Source organism: Larus michahellis, chromosome 10 (assembly GCF_964199755.1).
Source record: "Larus michahellis chromosome 10, bLarMic1.1, whole genome shotgun sequence".
Classification (NCBI taxonomy): Eukaryota; Metazoa; Chordata; class Aves; order Charadriiformes; family Laridae; genus Larus; species Larus michahellis.
The window spans coordinates 12,194,091-12,212,058 of record NC_133905.1 but is presented as its reverse complement, the minus strand read 5'-3'; the positions used below and the strand labels follow the sequence as shown (position 1 = coordinate 12,212,058).

Here is a 17,968-nt window from a genome sequence, read left to right as displayed (position 1 = left end):
CTGCTTCCTGAAACCTTAAAATCCAAATGGAGAACTCTGGCAAATGAGTGAAATAAGGTCTATACATGGGGAGAAAAGCAATGAAAAAGACTTTTCATAGCAAGGTTTATGCAGGGCCGCAGCTTTGGGCCTGTATTCCCCATCACGCTGCCATGATCAAATGCAATCATAAAAGTCCATGAGTAGTTTTTCAGTTTTTGTCTAGAGTATTTTTTCTAGAGTTTTCTAAAACTCTGCATCCTTTGTGGCATCCACATTTTTTGAAGAGACAGACTGTCACTTTGGCACCACAGTAGAACTGGATACTTTTGTGCCCTTACGTGGGAGAAGAAACATTTTGAAAATGTGACTTCTACTGTTTTTGCTATATAACTGAAAAGCAGACCTCAGGGTTCTTCTGAAAAAGCCATCCACAGCAGACTGTGCTTTCGGTCACCAATTCTATGAGTTCTTAATAATATTCTTTCCATACAAGTAAAAGACAAAGATGCAGAAAGCGTAACAAGTGACAGATTAAGAAAACTATTAAAAAATAAACACCCTGAAATATTTTATGTCCTTGCACTAATTTCTCTTTCCATCTTTCATTTTTTGCTGTTAGAAGAAGCATGAGGAGGATGGAGGTACCACAGATACAGCCACTATTTTATCTAACCAGCATGAGAAGGACAGTGGCGTGGGGCGCACAGACGACAGCACTCGCAACGATGAGAGCTCCGAGCAGGAGAACAATGCTGATGATCACACCACCTCCTCCAACACTTTGGGGAGCCAGAAGAAGCTGACGTACAGTCACGACACCCTTGGAAGTGGCGATATGCAGTTCAGCAATGAGTCATTTATCTCAGCTGACTGCACAGATGTCGACTTCCTCGGCATCCCCGTAGACGAATGCGAGCGATTCCGGGAACTGCTGGAACTGAAGTGCCAGGTGAAGTCTGCCAACCCTTACAGTCTGTATTATCATAACAGCACGCTGGATATGAGTAAAAGCGACCAAGAAAGTGTTGACAGAGAGCTGGAGATGCTGAACGAGGAGCTGCGCAATATCGAGCTAGAGTGCCTGAATATCGTGAGAGCTCATAAGATGCAGCAGCTGAAAGATCAGTACCGGGAGCCCTGGATGCTACATAATAGTGGGTTCCGCAACTATAACACAAGCATCGATGTTCGCAGGCATGAGCTCTCAGACATTACAGAGCTCCCCGAGAAGTCTGACAAGGATAGCTCGAGCGCGTATAACACAGGCGAAAGCTGCCGAAGCACACCGCTCACGCTGGAGATCTCCCCTGACAATTCGCTACGCAGAACTGCAGAAGGCATTAACTGTCAAGGTAATGAGGGGGCAGTGGCATATAATGTCTCCCAAAAGAATTTATTTGCTGGCTCAGAAAGTCATGAATCCAGCACTGGTAAATGCCATGCCTCTGCTAAAGATCCCGACCTTGGCAAGCAGCTGGAAAGCAAGGAGAGAAAAGCCAGTGATGGAAGCAAAAGCCCTACTCATGGTCAAAAGCCTTCTGGTTCCTACGTCTCCCCGTACCATCACTCTCCATACAAGCATGCTCATATTCCTGCCCACGCACAGCACTATCAGAGCTACATGCAGCTGATCCAACAGAAATCAGCAGTGGAGTACGCACAGAGCCAAATGAGCCTGGTGAGTATGTGCAAGGACTTTAACTCAAGCCAGAGCGAACCAAGGATGGAGTGGAAAGTCAAGGTCAGAAGCGATGGGACGCGCTACATTACGAAGAGGCCGGTCAGGGACAGGCTGCTGAGGGAACGTGCCATAAAGATTAAGGAGGAGCGCAGTGGTATGACGACAGATGATGACGCCATAAGTGAAATGAAGATGGGCCGTTACTGGAGCAAGGAAGAGCGGAAGCAGCATTTGGTGAAAGCGAAGGAGCAGAGGAGGCGGCGCGAGTTCATGATGCAGAGCAGGTTAGATTGCTTAAAGGAACAGCAAGGTGCAGAAGAAAAGAAAGAGATGAACATCATTGAACTGAGCCACAAAAAAATGATGAAGAAGAGAAATAAAAAAATATTTGACAATTGGATGACAATCCAAGAACTGCTAACCCATGGAACGAAGTCACCAGACGGCACACGGGTGTACAATTCCTTCCTGTCAGTGACTACTGTATAATCGCCATTGCTAAATTATGTACATAAAACACTACCATTGGGGTAGAAATCAATGCCTCGTTCAATGTGGCAAGATTTTTGTATATAAGATACAGTCATCAAGTTTATGGTTCAAATACTGAACTCTACAACTGTGGGTGCCAGGCTCTCCGTTATGAAGTGGAGAGGAAGCTTGCCCATCTCCTTCAAAGGCAATATTAGCAGTGCTTTTTGGAACACCGATTGTACTTTTTTACTTGTTACCTTTTACATGAAGTGTTTAAATATCAGAAATGTATTAACCATACTTACACAGGTAATTTGCTTAAACTATATTCATATTAAAAGGTACCCATGCTTTTCTTTATCTAAAAAAAAATGCAAGAAACCCACAAGAGCAACTGCACATAGGTATTTTTTGTGAAACTGTATTTTGTGATATTATTTTGCTGTTGTTCATTTCTACACAGTGTTGTTTATCAATATTTAGCTCAAGGTTTAAACTCCGAATTAGAGTCATTCTCGTGTAATATTTAACATTTATCAAACAGCAGTTTTTAGAATTATGCTCAACATTTAAACATTTTTCTTTTTAAGGTTTCTGAAGAAAGCATATAGGTTTCATCTGAAAAGCCTGAAGCAAAGTAAACTATACTGAAGCTTTAAAGGATTTTAAAGCATGTTTGCAAATGTTGCAACCTATTGAAAAAATGTGCATGTACAGCTAATTTGTTTATATAAGACAGTTTGTGGAATTTGAAAGGCCCATGGTAGTAACTGTTTGCTTTATAGATTTGAATGTACTGAATTATAAAAGCAGTTTCATGAAATCATCATTAGCTACAAACGTTAACAAGTAAAATGAAGTAAAATAAATTATTGTTTTATATTTCAAACTATTTTAAATTCTTTTGACTGCCTTCTGGTTTCACCACGTAGAGTATTCTTCCCTGGAGCGTAACTCATGTGCTGCAGGAATGCCAGGACCACCTACGGGAGTCAAACCTTACAGAATAATCTGCATCCTGACTTTGGGGGGAATTTGGATTGAGGTTTTCTTGAGGGAAGGAAAGATGGAGGGAAGACAGAAGTACAAGGAATATCAAGGGTAGAATCGAGCAATGTGTATCTTCAACTCACACGGCATTTAAGATGACCTGTAAGTGAGAAAGAAATAGGACTTCCACTCTCCTGTTCTGCTTTGTTTCATGGTTTCTTAGTGGTATATAAAACCCCCCTGCAACCTTCAGTGTGGGTTTGCATTAAAAATGGATAATATGTAAATAAAAGCATACATAAATTAAAAGAGATTGTAAAAAAGACAAAAACTAAATGTCAAAGAGGTATTACGCTCCTTTTCTTGTTTTCTATTTCTAATTAAGAAGTCAGATATAAATTGGAATGTTCTGCTGCATTAAGTAACATAGACACATTACGAATAGCTCCCAGATTCTCCATCCCTTTTCCTTTGCCCCCACAGAAAACTTGCTCCCAAACCCTTCTAAGTTTTTGTTCTGGACTCATCCGTCTTAACTGTACAGAGCAAAAATTACAATCTTAATGACAGAAGTGTAAATTTGGAAGGGGAGAGATTAACAGTTTATCAGTGCCTATTTTGTCTATTATCAAGAAGTAAACAACAGATTTGTTCAAGGTTTTTTCCACTCCTTTTATGGACTAGCACTGAATTAGCATTGAATGTATGTCCACCATATTGCACAGTAAACTCTTTTACAGGCCTGAAAATGCATCTTCAGCCCATGTAAATTGTCACTGCCCCTTGAAATCTGGCACTCATGTCAATAAGCCTCTGTAAATTTATCTTCAAACACTATTTTCCTTTGGGATAAAGTACTAGTCCTACTCTAGTCTATGAAAGATTTTCTGTTGACTTTGTTAGAGCTAGGATTTCACCTGACATGCTACCAGCCATTATCATCACAAGTCGTACAGTAGGAAAAATACACGATTTTCACAACGCACTGCCTTCAACAAAAGACGTCTGCTATCTCTGTCCCAAATCTGCTTTACTCTGAGTTTGTGTTCTGTTCATCCCAGTTGCAGGTGTGAGAGCCGTAGCAAAATACTGCCTCTCCTAAAGTTCAGAAATTCAGATGCACAGGCAAGAGCTATGATTAGTGTGGAATCACAGTCCTTAAACCAGGCATGAAAAGACATTTAACCCATCTTTAATCTACCTGGAAATACTAGAGTAAGATTTGAAATGCTCTAATGAGGAAGAGTTATCATCACGGTGTTCCTCAAAAATAGGCTCCTTTGGAACGTCGCAGGTAACGGTTCCTTTAGGCATCAGTATATAAATGCTGAGCATTGTATGTGTGCGTGTGTAACAGCAGAAGCGTTTTTGGGAATTCAAGTGTGATGTGTAGAAATTACACCAAAGCATCAACAGTATAAAATTTACATTCTTTAACATGCTGAAATAAAATTATTGGCCAAGAATTATTCTCACATCTTTGAGTTTTTCCTCAGTAAGCATTTGTTATTTTGGTCAGCTAAAAATCACCTCTCTCCTTTTGTATGATGATTTATTAACTAGCATCAGTTCACAGAATCCATCGGTTACCCTGGAAATCCAGGCAAGAGCTTTGCAAACTGCAGATTTTCCTTTTCCCTTCTCAGTTATCTTATCACACATCTTTTTTTATTGCCTTATCGAAGTACTTAATGCGGTGTTGAAAAGGGAGATTTTGGGTCTTTTTAATGCTTTCAAGGAAACATTGGAAATTACCACAATGTTAGTCCAAACCTGACCTCATTACAGTAAAATGAATCAGACTAAAAAGCAGCCTTTCATGCCTAAGAGGAGGGAAATATTGCATCCAACAACTTTTCTGAAAATTGCATTATAGTACATACCCCAGTGCTTAAAAGAAAACAACAGAAGTTGTTGTTCTAGTTGCCTAAAGGACACCTCGTGCAAGAATTCTGCATGCAACAGTGGAGACTGTGTCTCCTGTCTTACTACAGGCTTTACCCAAAACCCAGCGCTCTCCACCGACTCCTGCACAGCCCTGCAGAGCAACAGAGCCATCCTCAGCCTGGGCACAGGGGCCAGTCCCACAGCAAGAGGCTGACTCAATGTGGTGTGTTCACCCTGGCTGGACACTCAAAACTTCAACCCCTTTGCTCAGGGATCATCAGCACTAGGAGGTGTGCTCCTTCCATTGGGGAGGCTCATTCCAAGGGTTTGGGTTTTTTTAAGTTCATTTAACCTGGAAGGAGCTAAAGGGAGTGTTGCTCAACTGAAAGTATAAATCTTTATTTCCATCCTCCTCCTTTTCACTTCCTCCTCAGCCACTTCACTGAAGGTAATAATCTCAAGCTTGGGTGATAACTGAGCCCATAACAATATGTACCCAAGGAGAGATCCTAAATACCCAAGGGGGGAACAAGCAATTGCCAGGCAGCCTGAGAGGTTTTGCCAGAGCCTCTTAGAGAGCCAGTGAGTGCAGCTCCCCGGAGACTCTCACGCAGCCGTTATTCATTCTGGCTGTCCCAAACCCCATCTCTGTTTTTGCTGTGGCACCAGTACAAGATGTTACAGACCAACACCTCTGTCCCCATCCTCTGCCTTTTTCCTCTGCCACAAACCAGAGATGTAAACAGGAGATCCTGAATACAGGTTGGTGCAGAATTTGACCTGATTCTTTGCAATAAAAATAGGCTCTATGTCAAACTGGGGTCAGTCTCCCTAAATTGCAGAACATCTCCCAGACATAAAATCTATAAAAACGTAAAATACTTATTTGCAAATAGGGTTTAAATCAGCGTGGAATCACCCAGTTTAGATGTGCACTGAAATGGGAAAGCCCTGAACCAAACCTAACAGCATTTTTTTGTAAATTAAAAGAAGAGAACTTGCACATTAGGGATGGCAAATAAAATGAGGTAAGACTACATATTGCCTAGGGACTACTGGTTGGAGAACTAATTAGGATTATAAACCGAAAGTATGTAAATTAACCAAATATAATTATCTGCTAGTGGCCTTTGGAAATAGGTTACAGGATACTTGTTAGCAAAATTGCTCAAATGCCTGGAAGCCATACAAAACGAGCCATAAGCAATTTAAACTCTTTTTGTTTCATTTTCAATTGTTTTTAAAGCAGTTGTTGTATTAAGGATTTATTGGAACATAAACTAATTAGAGACAAAACTCAAAAAACAAAAGTAAGATGGAAACTGTCACAGCAGATGCTGTACCTCCATCCAGAGGTCCCTGGTTTTATTGAATGTAAATTCTCTGATGTGACAAAATAGCAAAGATTCTGCTTGGGGTTTCATTTCTCCAACAGAACAGCTTCCGTGAGCTTCCGGACAGAGTTGATCTGGAAGGGTGGTGGCTTTCTTCAACAAGTACAGCTTGTCAGCTATACAGGGTTTATGAAGAATTGTTCACTGTTCAAATGCAAACATGCAGAATTAATGCCCCTTTTCTCTAAGTGTCTGTCATGACACAAAGTAGTACTAGATTCAGTGGCTTCTGTGGGGAAAGCTGCTCACTCCCAGTTCATGTCATTGGAAACGCAAGTATGGCCACTGGAGAGACTGATGGTAGTTGAGACAGTTGTATATATTACACATCAAAAAAAATAAAGGGGGGGGGTCACATACGAAGGTTGGCTGGGCTGATTTCACACTCAAGCATGACGGCTTTAGTACTCAGACTTGACACAAAGACCACTTACGTGATCTGAAAGACTCCAAGCAATCTTAAATGATTAGAAAATGGACTATTAACTTACATAGTTAATTACCCTAAACTGTACTAGTGAAGGATATGACAAGAAGGGCCATCACAGCTTTGCGTATTGGAGCAGGACTTGATTTTCTGCTGCTAACCACTATCTCCCACATGACTTCTAATGGTCACTGCTTAAAAAAATATTAATCCTCCTGCAGCCCTGAGAACACACTGCCACCCCAAGCTGTATCCTACCTGAAGCTCCAGGAGATCTGAGTCAGAGCTCATAGTTGCATAATTAATTATGCAACTATTTCTGTTGCAGGACTGACCATAAACCCTCTAATGGCCAGGTTCACAATTTGCCATGCACTGCTCAGGAGGCTTCTTGTGTCAACTTCTCTTCTCAGTTGGGTCCTAAACTGTCTTGCTGGAATCCTAAAATGCCCAAAACACTGGAAACATCCACATTTCCGTAGCACAAAATGATGCACTTGCATACTCTGAAACTTGGTAGAAAACGCAAAACCAAAATGAATTAAAAGCTACTGGATTCAATCTGCTAGTTTTGAATATTGGGAAGTAAAGCTTCATCCACGTTCTGTTACCTAAATTAGACATCAACATCATGGAACTAAGAGCATCATTGCAAAGCTCTTTACTGATCAAGTCCAAAATAGAAACAAGATTCTACCAGTTTCCTATGAAAAACTGTGTCATCTTCTGAGACACAGAATGTTTCGTAGAGGAGATTTAACCAAAGCAATTATTAATGAAAATAATGACCTGCTAACAATGCTCCAATTAGTGTTTTGATTTACAAAAATATAATGCAAATATTATAAAAATCAGTATAGCTCTACTGGAGTCAAAGCCCAAATAAAAATCTGGGCTGATATTCTTACTTTTTCCTTCTATGCAAAAAAAGAGTTAATTTTTAAACGATAACAGAATTTCTCCAGCACCTTCTTCAAGCACCTCTATGCATACATGAAAATCAAGTTAAAGCAAGCCCAAACAGCCTATTACCTATTTCTCCCAGCAGATGATGTTGGCCTTAGGTCATGCATTCTCCCACCCTGCTCCCATCTCTCCCCTTTCTGGGAAAAATGAGTCAGCTAAGTCAGAAAGGGACCAGAAAGAATTATCCCCACAGTCTGTCAGTTGGGTCCAGGCCCAGCTATCACAGGGATCGATTACATATGCTGTAAATTACATACGTAACGCACACAAAGAAAAAGCCAAGTCTGGCCCTGCCTCTGTGTTTTGATTTTGTGTTTAATTATTAAGGACCAAAAAAAGCACCTAGTCCATCTCACATATGATATAAGCACATATTATTTCATGTTAAATTATAAATCTGCTGTGTTGGGACTAGAAAAATCCCCTAAGGACTGGAAATGTCTGCATTTCCATGGCACAAAAAGATTAAATGGCTTGCTCTGAAACCCAGGTAGGAGATTCCATTATAAAATAACAACCCTAAAGAATGGCACTTGCCCAGAAACAAGGGGTCGAAATCAAAATGCTGACAAATCCTAAACTGCAGAATTGCAAAAGGGCACCCAGCTTGGGTGGCTGGGTCACGGACCGCTCAAAATGGCTAGGAGAGAACACTTGGTCTGTCCTTTCATATAAGTTTGCCAGGGAGGAACTTTAAAGGTAATTTCTTTGACAATCCATCCTTTTTATGTTAAGCAACTGCAGGACCATGCAACAGGGAGCCCCATTAACTGAGAATAAGAACTTCTCTGTAAAAGTGAACTTTTGTTGACCTTCTCTTAAAGAAAATACTTTATCATATTGGAGTGCAGGCCTCCCAGGTGTCACGGCAAGGCTCAGACCAGGCAGGATTCCATTGTCCCTATTAGCAGAGCTAGCTTTGATTTTCGATAATCCATCCTTCAGCTTAGCCAGGCTTTGTTAGCTTAGAATGCCACAAACAAAGACTCCCCAAAAGGCAAATCCAGCTATAACAGCTTAATAAAAGTAAATCAAAAGGCTGCAAATTGAAGGCACCTAAGGTTTGTCCAATTTCTGCTTAGCTCCAGTTAAATGTAAGCATCCAACATTTAGTGGTCCTTAGGGCTCGCAGTAGCAGCCAAAATAAAAGCAGTAAGGTCACATTCAAATAATTTCCACGAGAAACACAACTCAGTTATGCCATAAGGTCCAGAAAGCGCAGATGCCAAACGTAACAAAGAACAAAGCGAATTTTACAAAGCTATTCCAGAAAACGCTTCTCTGCTCTACCGCATTTGAACTCCCATTCAAAGAATGTCCACAGGCTTCTCTCCACAAACTGAACTCAAGGCAGAGACAAGCACTCACTGCATGATTGGTAATGAACTGATGAGCCTTCTTCAGTATTTCCATTCCAAAGTCACCAAAAACTATCTCCACTAAGGAAATACTGACCCCTGCTAGATATACGGCCACACAGCTTTCTCCTGTGTCAGTGTTTTTCAATGAGGCTAGAAGTTTTCGCTTCATTTATTCTTTCCAGAAGTCTTTGAAGGCATCTCTCTGTGCAGCTGTATTACAGAATAATTGAGGCTGGAAGGGACCACCACTCAAACACGATATTACCAAGGATTGCTAAACATAATATAACCAAAGAAGGTGCCACAAAATGCTGATTTAAGGCAAAGCCCAAGGTTAATAGTTTCAAGACAAGCTCTACCTTTCTTCTCCACAAGCATTTTCTGACAGACACTACAGCGTGCCCTTCGTGTCCTAGTCCTGCAAGGCTTTTCATTAAGTACCAGCTTTCCTAATGGAAATAATGGCAGGGTCTTAGGTTTTAGAAAGGTGACATGAGCGGCCCTTGGGGTGTGCAACAAGGGGTGTGCAACCCTGTATTAACAGGGTCCTTTGGGTCCCAGGGCCCTGGTAAGCAGCACAGTCCCTGTCCCCATCGGTGACCCCAAGCACAGCTGGTTCATGAGGTCAAGGAGTGGGAACAAGACTCGAGCATCATGCTGCTAAACAGTGTACCACAGCCCTAAACGTGGGCAAGCATGAGAAGAGAAGCCACTGTGCAAAGCTTGCATTTGACACACAAGACTTGGCAGATGTTTCTGTATTTCTCCCCTTAAAATATCTGCTCTGGAAGCAGCACACACACCGCACGTCCAGAGGACAAAGAAGGTTACACGCCTTCAGGCGTGTGAACAAGTGTATTGTTCCTTTGAATTATTCAGGCTGGGGAAAAAGTCACATTATTAAGAAAAAGTAATAACCACCACATAACACATCTGCTTGTATTTGTGAGTTCACATGTGCCAGCTCTTCTCCTTCCTGAGTCCCAGTACAGTTTCTACATCCTTTGTCTGAGCATAAATGGCACCAGTTCCCCCAGTGGAAGCTTCACTAAACTTTACGGGAGAAGGAGCAGACCTTGCTGAAGAAAAGTAGCTTCACTCATCAGCATTAATAGGTTATATATCAAACACTCACATACAGACGAGAAACAAAACCAAAGCTAGAAAACCCTTTCACCATGTTTTACAGTAATGTAGCATCTGTCGTTTTCAAAACGAAGTCAGAATAAATGTGGCAATTTCAGTTGCCTGCATGTGGCTGTTGATGAGTACAGAGAAATATTTCCAAATTAAATGGATGAACATCCATGTGGCTAAAGTAGTACAAATAGGACCAGGCACAGCTGGTATTTTGTTTCCTAACATGGAAATTAGTGCCATCAGCAGGGGCACACGAGCCCAAAATGCAGTAATTCTGCTAAATAACAAGTGCCTGCCAAAGGGCTTGTATATTCCCAGCACAGCTTTAAACCTCGAGTCATCACCAACATCTGAGGCAACGAGGTTGCCTTGAACACGTAGTTCAAATTTTTGTCCTCTCCACTCTAGGAGGAGGAGACCTGCTTCCGACTCAGGTTACCCATGTGCCAAACAAGAAACAGCAGCAATGGACCCCAGCAAAATACCTCACAATAGTCTACTTTAACTATTCCACCAAGCCCTCAAACATTTTTCACTTTCCAGGTTGATCAGCTCAGGTAACAACAATCTTTTGTTAAAAACAAACAGGAACACAAGTTACATTTACACAGTCAGCAACTAAGCACATCACTCACTCGAAAAAGTACTAAAACCCAATTTTAAATACATTTGGACCAAATTAAGAATCTTCAACTATGTTCAGAAATACAGCCAGCACTTTCACGTGTAAGTTAAGTCTTTGAAAGACTGATACATCAGGTAGACCTCATATGCTTGTGGTTCCTCTGATACATAAATGTTGTGGCAAGCCAAAGGGAATGACCTGTTCCCAGGCAGAGGTAACCCTGTTCTTCCCTGCTTCTCTGCTCCAAAGCAATTTATGCCCAATGAAGCTACACCATGTGGTAGGGATTAGAAATGAGCACCCACAGCAAAAAGGAAACATTACAAAAGGCAGCAAATGCAAGCCTTTCACAGGTTCTGTATTTTAGCTTGTGATTCTTCCTCATCGTGGGCCAAACTGAAGTTTGTCCTCTCTCAGGACTGGTAATCTTGTGGGAGGTCACACTGCAGAAAGGCTAATTTTCATGACTGTCAACTAGTGGTCAGATGTCAAGAGGAATTCAGCCAGGACAGGAGGTGACCAGCTAAAAAAACACTGGGATTAAATAAAGCATCTGTAGTCTTCTCGTTCAGCCAACGAGCGCAGTGCTCTGGTCGCTGACTGCTCCTCCCTGCACAACCAAACTTCTTCACAAACACAGCCACAAAAGTACGCTTGTTTAAACATTGACACAAAGGCCCTTACTCATACAGACCACCAGGCATATGGAAACACTACAACGGGCTATTCACAAGGCCACAACAGGTTCCACCATTTCACTGACTTCTTAGGAATTAAGGAGCAAGGAGAATGAACTGCTGACACACAAGACCCCCACGCACATCACCACACGTGCCAGGGCACACAGTGAGGATGTTTCATCTCTCCTCTGAGACGTTTCTAGTCTCTTTCAAAGCAAACGTTGTCCTCTGTGTGGTACCGAAATGCAAATTCTGCAGTAACACCATGGGTGAGAACAGGAAAAGAAGAACTGACGGCAAAGTGCAGCAGCAGGAAGAGCCTCTCTCCAGCAGCTGTGTCTCTCACCACCATCCTGAGGAGTTTCAAATCTCAGCCTTCCCTGGCTATTCACAAGTCCCACCATCTCCCTTCAGTTAGGAAGTTCTTCCTGAGTCTTAAACCATTCAGAGTGAAAGCTGAAGACAGCCATACCTCCTGCCCCTCACCTAAAGTTTCGGTTTTGAAGAACAAGCATTTTACAACAGAAAAATATTTTGCTGAAAAGATGCTGTTCGCTTCAGTACACCTGATACAGATCCACGTAAATACACTTCCACAGATTTGAACTAAGGGTGTCCATTCTCACCCACCACTGGCACTGGAACCTAATGAGTTTCAGAGGGCAGTTATTAGAAAAAAAGGTGAAGCATTCAGCCTCTACTCACTTCTTCCTAAGGTCACAGCCATTATTTACTGCATCACAACAATTTTTGTTTGCTTGCAGTACACATTTGACAAAGTCCAGGGAAAGGCAGTAGCAGAAGAGCTCAGTAATGAAATGATAAAGAACAGCATGAGGGTTGTTGAGCTACCAAGACAGTGAGACTAAAATCGCCATTTAAAAAAAAAAAAAAAAAAAAAAAGAAAAAGAAAAAAGAGAAAGGTTTTGACAAAGAAAAAACTGAATCTTGAGGAACAGCTGATGCACCCAGAGGATAACCATTACTTTGGAATTACAACGCAAGTCTGAATGAACAGAAGACTGTGAGGAGGAGACAGCTCTGCCAGCTCCAGAACTATTAATTGCCAGAACTTGTGAGGGCACCCAAGAGACAGCACAGGTTTGTATACACTTTTCAGAAGCATCTGCTAAACAGCATGGTTACAGAGAAAAGACTGGGTTATATGGACTTTGGGTTTGACCCAGGATGGAGTCATCGCACCATGATGACATATGCAAATAAGACAAATACAAAAAGGACCCCATAGTCAATGACAGTCTTAAGGTACCAGTCCAGATGAGCAAGCAGCAAGTGCACTACTAGAAAGGGAAATACATTTCTGGTTCCATTTTGGGAAGTGGAGTTACTACAAGCATTTAGCAGCTTACAAAGAATAAAACCTTTCTTGAAATACAAATCAACTTGTTCTGAAGCTGCTAAACATGCTGCAACTTTGGAGAGCAATAAAATTAGATTTAGATACAGACTATTTTTAAGGATGTTTTATTTTGTTTGATAGTCACATGACATTTTAGAGACTAAAATAAATCCTAAAATGCTCCAACATAGAATTAGGCTATTTAAGGATAAGCCTGGATTATTTGCAGAAAGCTGGGAAAACACAGTAAAAGTCTCTGCCAACAGCTGACTGACTAGTTCTGAAGGGGGACAGATGAAAGAGCACTGGTACTCTTTCTAAAATTATATTCTGAAATACAGTGGGTAAACAGAAATTTAAATTGATTCAGAGTATGAAATGGCTAGTAGTCCTTAGAAGCTAGTTCAAAAGTCACTGAAGGTAGTGGATTTTTGACCAGGCCCATATGAATAAGAATTCTTCCTACCTCTCTGGTAGAAAGATTAGGACATATCCTATCAGACCCTAGCAAAACCACAAGAATCGACATATTTAAAATCAGATCAGAACTTGATATGTAATTTCTTGCTAGTATTTTCAAGCCACAGCTGAAGGAAGCCAGATATCTTCTGCCAGAAGATGAATGATTTATACCCATGAAGTCACCATCACAGATCGTTCCTACCCTGACAAGTCTCAACTGAAGCTTTATTTTCTCATTGGCCATCTTTAATTGGTAAACTAGTTCTATTAGTTCATTGTCTTTCTACCCACTCACTTGTAAACAGGCCAAAGTATTGACAGCAAGGAGTCCTCCTAATGGAGACAAAAAGCTCCAGGCCCTACTGGAGAAGTTTCCCAGGCAGAGCTGAATATAGAGATGGAAAGCTTCTCTGGAAAGATTTTCCATTGGAAAATGTCCTCCTAAGTGGCCCAGGGGAGTTTTACGATCCCAGCCCAGAACTGGGATGGGCACCACAATGGCCGATTGCAAGAACAGCTTCAAGTCACCTCTTCTTTAAGCCCTAATCAAGTTTCTTCTTTTGTTCAATAGATCAGTAGGCTTTCTTTGCTTTGTAGTGTTTGTCCATAACAAGCCAAACACCATCCTGCACTTGCAATGGCAAACATGACTTTAGCTTAAGAGGAGAAATTTTACTGGGGCAGTGAAGGGGGAATAAGGAAGGACAGTTAAAAATACTATCTACCAAGATTAGAGCTGCTGTTATGTGAATAGCGAGAAAATGACCAATACTGCCTAATAGTTGAATCTCAATCTATGAGGCTTTTTTACTTTTATGGCGCTCTGTCTGCTTCATGCCAGTATGAGCTACAAACCATAACTTTAATAGCTTCAACCAAAGAGTTATGATAATATCAGATGCTGTGGATGATGAGCAAATAACAGCAAAAATGTAATGAAAAGTATATATTTATGTCCTTGCTATTAAACCCAAAGCTATAAACATCGACAGCTCTAGGAGTAGCAGTTTCTATTGTCATTGATTAATGCCTTGTTTTGAAGAACATGGAGAAGGTTAAAACAAGAAAGAAACAAAGAGATTTTTTTACTTCTATCAGTCCAAAAAAACTACATTGGCTATTTTAGGTGGAACCTGCATTTCTGAAACATTTTGCTATAAAGCAAAATGCCTAGCAGTGGAAATGCAGTCAGAGAGATCTTTTAGGGTCTTTGAATCATACCACAATGCACATGTTAGAACACTAATTAACCAATGACCATGCTCACTAATGTGTACACTTCAAATTTGATTTTTAACGTCCTTTCCATTAGCATAATTCTCAGCCGACACTGCAGCCATATCCACCACGTAGTCACTGCAAAACAGGATTTCTTTTAATTCTTAGGCAACTATTGCCTCAAAGACCTTGAGGAGAGAAAGTCAACCCAGACAAATCAATGCAAAAATTTTGCAATTAATGCAATTCATCATGATAACTAGTGATGCAAAAAAGTATCTTCTGCCTACGATGGCATCAGGGATGCAGATGATGGCTTAAAAGTTAGTCAGAAGAATCTTCCATGTCTTCCACGACCTAGAAGATAATGGTTCTGCATCTGGCTCCATCCACTGTAATACCATCTTTCCCCTCCCTTCCTACCTAGCCACACACTCAGAGGATTATGTTTTTCCAGTACAAGCCTTATCCCTATATCTTGCTCTGAATGGAAAAACTAAGGTCACACACTCTAAACGTTTCTGTAATGCTACCACCTTCCTCCAATCTGATAAGAGAGAAGTTTCATTTCTGCTGGTCTTGCTCGATGAAATGTTCATACAAACCTGTGCTGAGAGCACACAAAAGGTTTGCACAATTTTTCCCTCTAGCACTGCTCCCCCTCTGCTGAACTCCTCTATTAACCTCCTGTCTTTTGCACCATATGAACACAACACCTGGTAACCACCCAGAAAATCCAAAACTGTGTCCTCTTGAGATTTCCATCACAAAAGAGCCTAGAGGTTCTCTTTTTAATCATTTTAAATTAAAAAACCCAGGAAGGAAAGAAAAGATCTAACTAAAGCTATATAAGATGGCAAGTCCGAGACTCCCTCAGCAAAAAAGTACGTCTGTGCCATTTCCTGGGGACAGACACTGTGCTCTTAAAACACAGTACATGGCATTGCCTCGGTGTTAGACGCAGCGTACTATACTGGCAGTTCATCAATTCTCCTGCCAGGCCACTGACCCTTCTCCCATTAAAAAGGCATCAGCTGTTCCTCTTTCTCAAGCCTCCAAGCCCATCGCTTCGGGTTAGACTAAGCCCCCATGGCATAACTCACTGCTTTTCTCCAGGTAGCCACCCTGGGCATTAGCCTGACTCACTGCAATTCCACAAGTTCTCTCAACGCTTGTTCTAACAAGTTCAGGTAAAAATTAGTTTTCCTACATAGACAAGGGTTGAGAAGATCACCTTTTTGGTCAAAAGCCTAATATTTTTCCTGAACTGAAAGAAAAGCTATTTCTCTTGAACATTATAAATGCTCTTTGTGCAACACTGTTGTATATTGTTATTTACGTGCACTATTCTTACACCAGGAGCAAAGATGCCCAGTCCTCTGAACCTTTGCCATGGCTTTGTGCTACTCCTTAAGGGAACTGGTGTGATATTTTCTTCTTTCTTTTCTTTTTTTAATAACCTGGATTGTTATTATTATTGCTGCTGTTGTTGCTAAAGAGCTCTAGGGGGAGATGTGGAAATAGTCTGTTCCCTTGTGTAATGCCTGAAATCAAACCAGAATACATCAGGCTGACACTGCCTGCCTGTTATTGCCTTAAAGCTTGTTATTAAAAACAAACAAAAACAATTGCTGCACCAACACCATATTCCACCTCCCCCAGAATGGCAGGGCAATTTAATTGAGTGGTGAAAGACACACAGGATTCAGGACTCCTTTGCAGCGACTCAGGCCAGCCAAGATCACCATCTGCATTTATATCCCAACTTCTTTGAGATATAAGAAGTGTGGAGAGTCCCCCGCTGAAGAAACTCCCACTTCTTATGCAGTTCTGGAGCTATACTGTTTGCACTGGAGAATGGATTATCACTGAATTTTGTCTTTGCAAAGGTTAAGCGATTCCAGAATTCCTGCAGTGAAAGCTTTCCATGAACGCCGCTGCTTTATTCCGATATCAGCACTGAGCAGCAGCGCATGTCCAAAGTCTTGCAAATTGCTTTTCTGGTGTAAAAAATGACCAACAGACAGTGGGATTTCTCTGGGGCTTTAGGGTAACAAACCTGAGTGTTACACTCAAATCTGTGAAATACATTTTCGTCCAATGCCTGATAGTTTTGCAGGCAGTAGGGACACTAGCAGAGACATATCTCTGGGCCCTTACAATCACAGTTAATTCCATTCAAAATTCCTTTATTTTGATTCAACACTGTGTACGTAGCAACTGTGCTTCTGTATCATCTACGAGTCATGGGCTAAAACATCTGTTCCCTGTGAGTAAAATATGCCAGAGCACAAAGACATCAGGGATGCACACAGGCAGCCCCTCAGAGAGGCACGTGACTCAGTGACATACAGTAACTGTTTGACACATTTTTCCCCAATTTGGTGCTATGTTCCTTTCAGCAGAGCTGAGAAGGTCCAATGGATACTTCTGGAAGGAGGGGAAGGTTTTTTTTTTTTTTCTTCTTCTGTAAGCAACTGAGGGTGCTCACCAGACAACAGATGGACAGACTGCAGAGTTCCCTCCCAAGAGAAAGCATCTTGGGTCATAGTCCCATAGGTACCTGACTTCAAGTGCCAAAGCCCCTCAGTCTTCTCTGGAGAGCTCACTATAACAGAAGGTCTACGGAGGCCTACCTCCAAAACTGGCCATCTCTGCATCTCTAGGACTTCATTGATCATTTTAGAGGAACTACATGGATAAACACAACCCCCTCACTGGCCACTGGCACACCATGCTCCATCTCCTGTCTGAGAGGGAGGAAATAACAGGGGAGAGGAAATTAAGCAGTTTCCTTTCTTATACAAAGAAATCAAGCATGCGGTAATTTTTAAATACTTTGAACAGTCTAGCAAATCCCTGAGCATGTGATATGGTTAGCCTGGCAATAAATGAAGTGAACAAGAAAAAGGGTATATAAAAACAATCAAGTGAAGTACTAAGGATAATAGCAGGCAAACACAAATCTCTACAAACTTTAAACGAGATTGCTACTCTTGAAGCACATATAAAGGATACAAAGCTAATCAGCCATTTAATAGACAAACCTATAAATTAAGGGACTATAGAAAGCTGGTGTCTGGAGATAAATGGATTTTCTTTTCTTTAAGTGTTTGCAAATTTAGGAAAGATGGAGCTAGCCTTTGTTTTCTTGAAAATAAAACATTTGGAGAGATATTACTCTGCTACCAGCAATGAAATTTAGAGGAAAACCACAGGCAAATAAAGCCTGACATATACAAGATACATTAGCTGCAGTGTAGAGGGCTGGTCTCACTGACCCAGGAGGCTCCATCTAGTCCTTTGTTCCTACAGCAGTTA

The 17,968-nt window shown here is 41.3% G+C and overlaps 1 protein-coding gene across 3 annotated transcripts in view; it reads left to right on the top strand.

Moving 5' to 3' along the window:
- PDZRN3 (PDZ domain containing ring finger 3) overlaps window positions 1-3,026 on the top strand; it is a 144,143-nt gene extending 141,117 nt beyond the window's left edge. For all 3 annotated transcript variants that reach the window (XM_074603050.1, XM_074603051.1, XM_074603052.1), the window contains one exon: window positions 602-3,026. In XM_074603050.1, the coding sequence (XP_074459151.1) occupies window positions 602-2,152 (1,551 nt within the window). In that variant the 3' untranslated portion in view covers window positions 2,153-3,026. The remainder of the gene's footprint in view (window positions 1-601) is intronic.
- The last annotated feature ends 14,942 nt before the right edge of the window (window positions 3,027-17,968 follow it).